The following is a 1,469-nucleotide window of genomic DNA, read 5'->3' as shown; positions in this document are numbered from 1 at the left end:
AAGACCGAGAGATGAGAAGTAGGCAAAAGCGGCTTTACCGGAGGGTAAAGAGAAGCCAAAGCAGCTTTGCAGCATGAAGTTCAGCGAGCTAAAATAACATAGGAAAGACAAGAGGAAAACAGAAGTAGGGAGAATTAACGGGGAAAATGCTTTGACCTAAAATTTGAATATCTCTTTTCTCTCCCTATTGCAGAGGAACTTCTCAAGAGAAATTCGGTTAAGAACTGTTAGCCAGGGAAAGATCTTCGCCCGTACCCTTCAACAGTGCAAGTCCCAGTGACTCCCCGGAAGCAACAGCTGTAGCTGAGCTCTGTACCTGTAAATTGCTGCACATAAACACAAGACTAATCAGATAAGTTCTCTAGTGATCATTCAACTGGCACACGTATCTACTTGGGCAGGCAATGAAGTTTGTCTTCGGAAATGTAACTGCAGGAATTCTGCCTAATCAGGCTTTGGTTTTGCTGCTTAATGGAGAAATTTACGCTTTTGCGTATACTCCATGTTTCCGTTCTGATTCAGAACGTATGGGTGAAAACAGAAATGATACCTCTTTCACAAAACACGCCTCACGGTTCTCTTCCTTGCAGCACTGTTCCCTCATGGCAGTAAAGGCCGCCGTGACGGAGGTCAGCTGTTCCTGGGTGATCTGGGGCTTGTATTTGATGAGGTTGATCAGCATTCTGCAAGAAAAGCGAAGCAAGCCCTGTGAAGCTGGGAGGTGAGCACACGGCTTACGAAGCATTTCTCAAACGCTAGTCCTGCCAAGTCCCTGTTGTGTTACTGCCCGCTTCCTTTCTACAGCTCTTTCGTTTTTATTCAGCACCCAGATACGTATTTGCAGCAGGGAGCAAAGGTGCGCCCCGTGCCCCTGTGCAATAAAATATCAACGCTCATTTCTGGAGTTGCTCCACCAGAATATCCACAAATAAACCACTCTGATGGTTTCTGTGTTGTGCGCCTTTCCAGAGCGTCCAGGACAGTGTGGGTTCACCACACCACAAGTTAAGGGCCAAAGAGGTTTTTTGTTCTTGCAGCGACAGTGGGGTGGGGCGAGGGACGAGCATGCAAGTTTTCTCTGACCGAGGCAACCAAACACCAGAGCTTTTCGGAGACTGAAGGTGTGCGTGGGGTAAGGAAAAATGCATGGGCTTTCCCGTTCTGTGAAACGAGCCGTAATTAAGTCATAAAGCTCATGCAGGACTTTAGGCAGTAGCTTCCTTGTTCTTCTGGAACAGAAGAACATATCTTTTTATGCAGTGCCTTGTGCAGTTCCCGGGAAGGATGGTGGGAGGGCGTTTATCATACCTAACTTTGGATGCCTATTGCCTCCGTTCTGGTCGAATACCAGCGCAGCTACCCACCTCTGAAAATGACTTTCTTCTAACCAAAGGCAGGTAAATATAGGTTGAACCAGGTGGCGGAAGAAACTGTGACAAGCGTGAGAGGGAAGAAAAGGAGCTCTGAAG

General features: G+C 47.3%; 1 protein-coding gene across 1 annotated transcript in view; it reads right to left on the bottom strand.

Annotated features, from left to right (window-relative positions):
• Positions 1–481: 481 nt before the first annotated feature.
• LOC103917710 (alpha-fetoprotein-like) overlaps positions 482–1,469 on the bottom strand; it is a 12,920-nt gene continuing 11,932 nt past the window's right edge. The window contains 1 exon segment of the mRNA XM_009324896.1: positions 482–706. Within this exon segment, the coding sequence (XP_009323171.1) occupies positions 482–706 (225 nt within the window).

The sequence above is a fragment of the Pygoscelis adeliae genome, unplaced genomic scaffold, assembly GCF_000699105.1.
Source record: "Pygoscelis adeliae isolate BGI_AS28 unplaced genomic scaffold, ASM69910v1 Scaffold316, whole genome shotgun sequence".
Taxonomy (NCBI): Eukaryota; Metazoa; Chordata; class Aves; order Sphenisciformes; family Spheniscidae; genus Pygoscelis; species Pygoscelis adeliae.
This window is presented reverse-complemented; position numbering and strand designations above follow the sequence as displayed.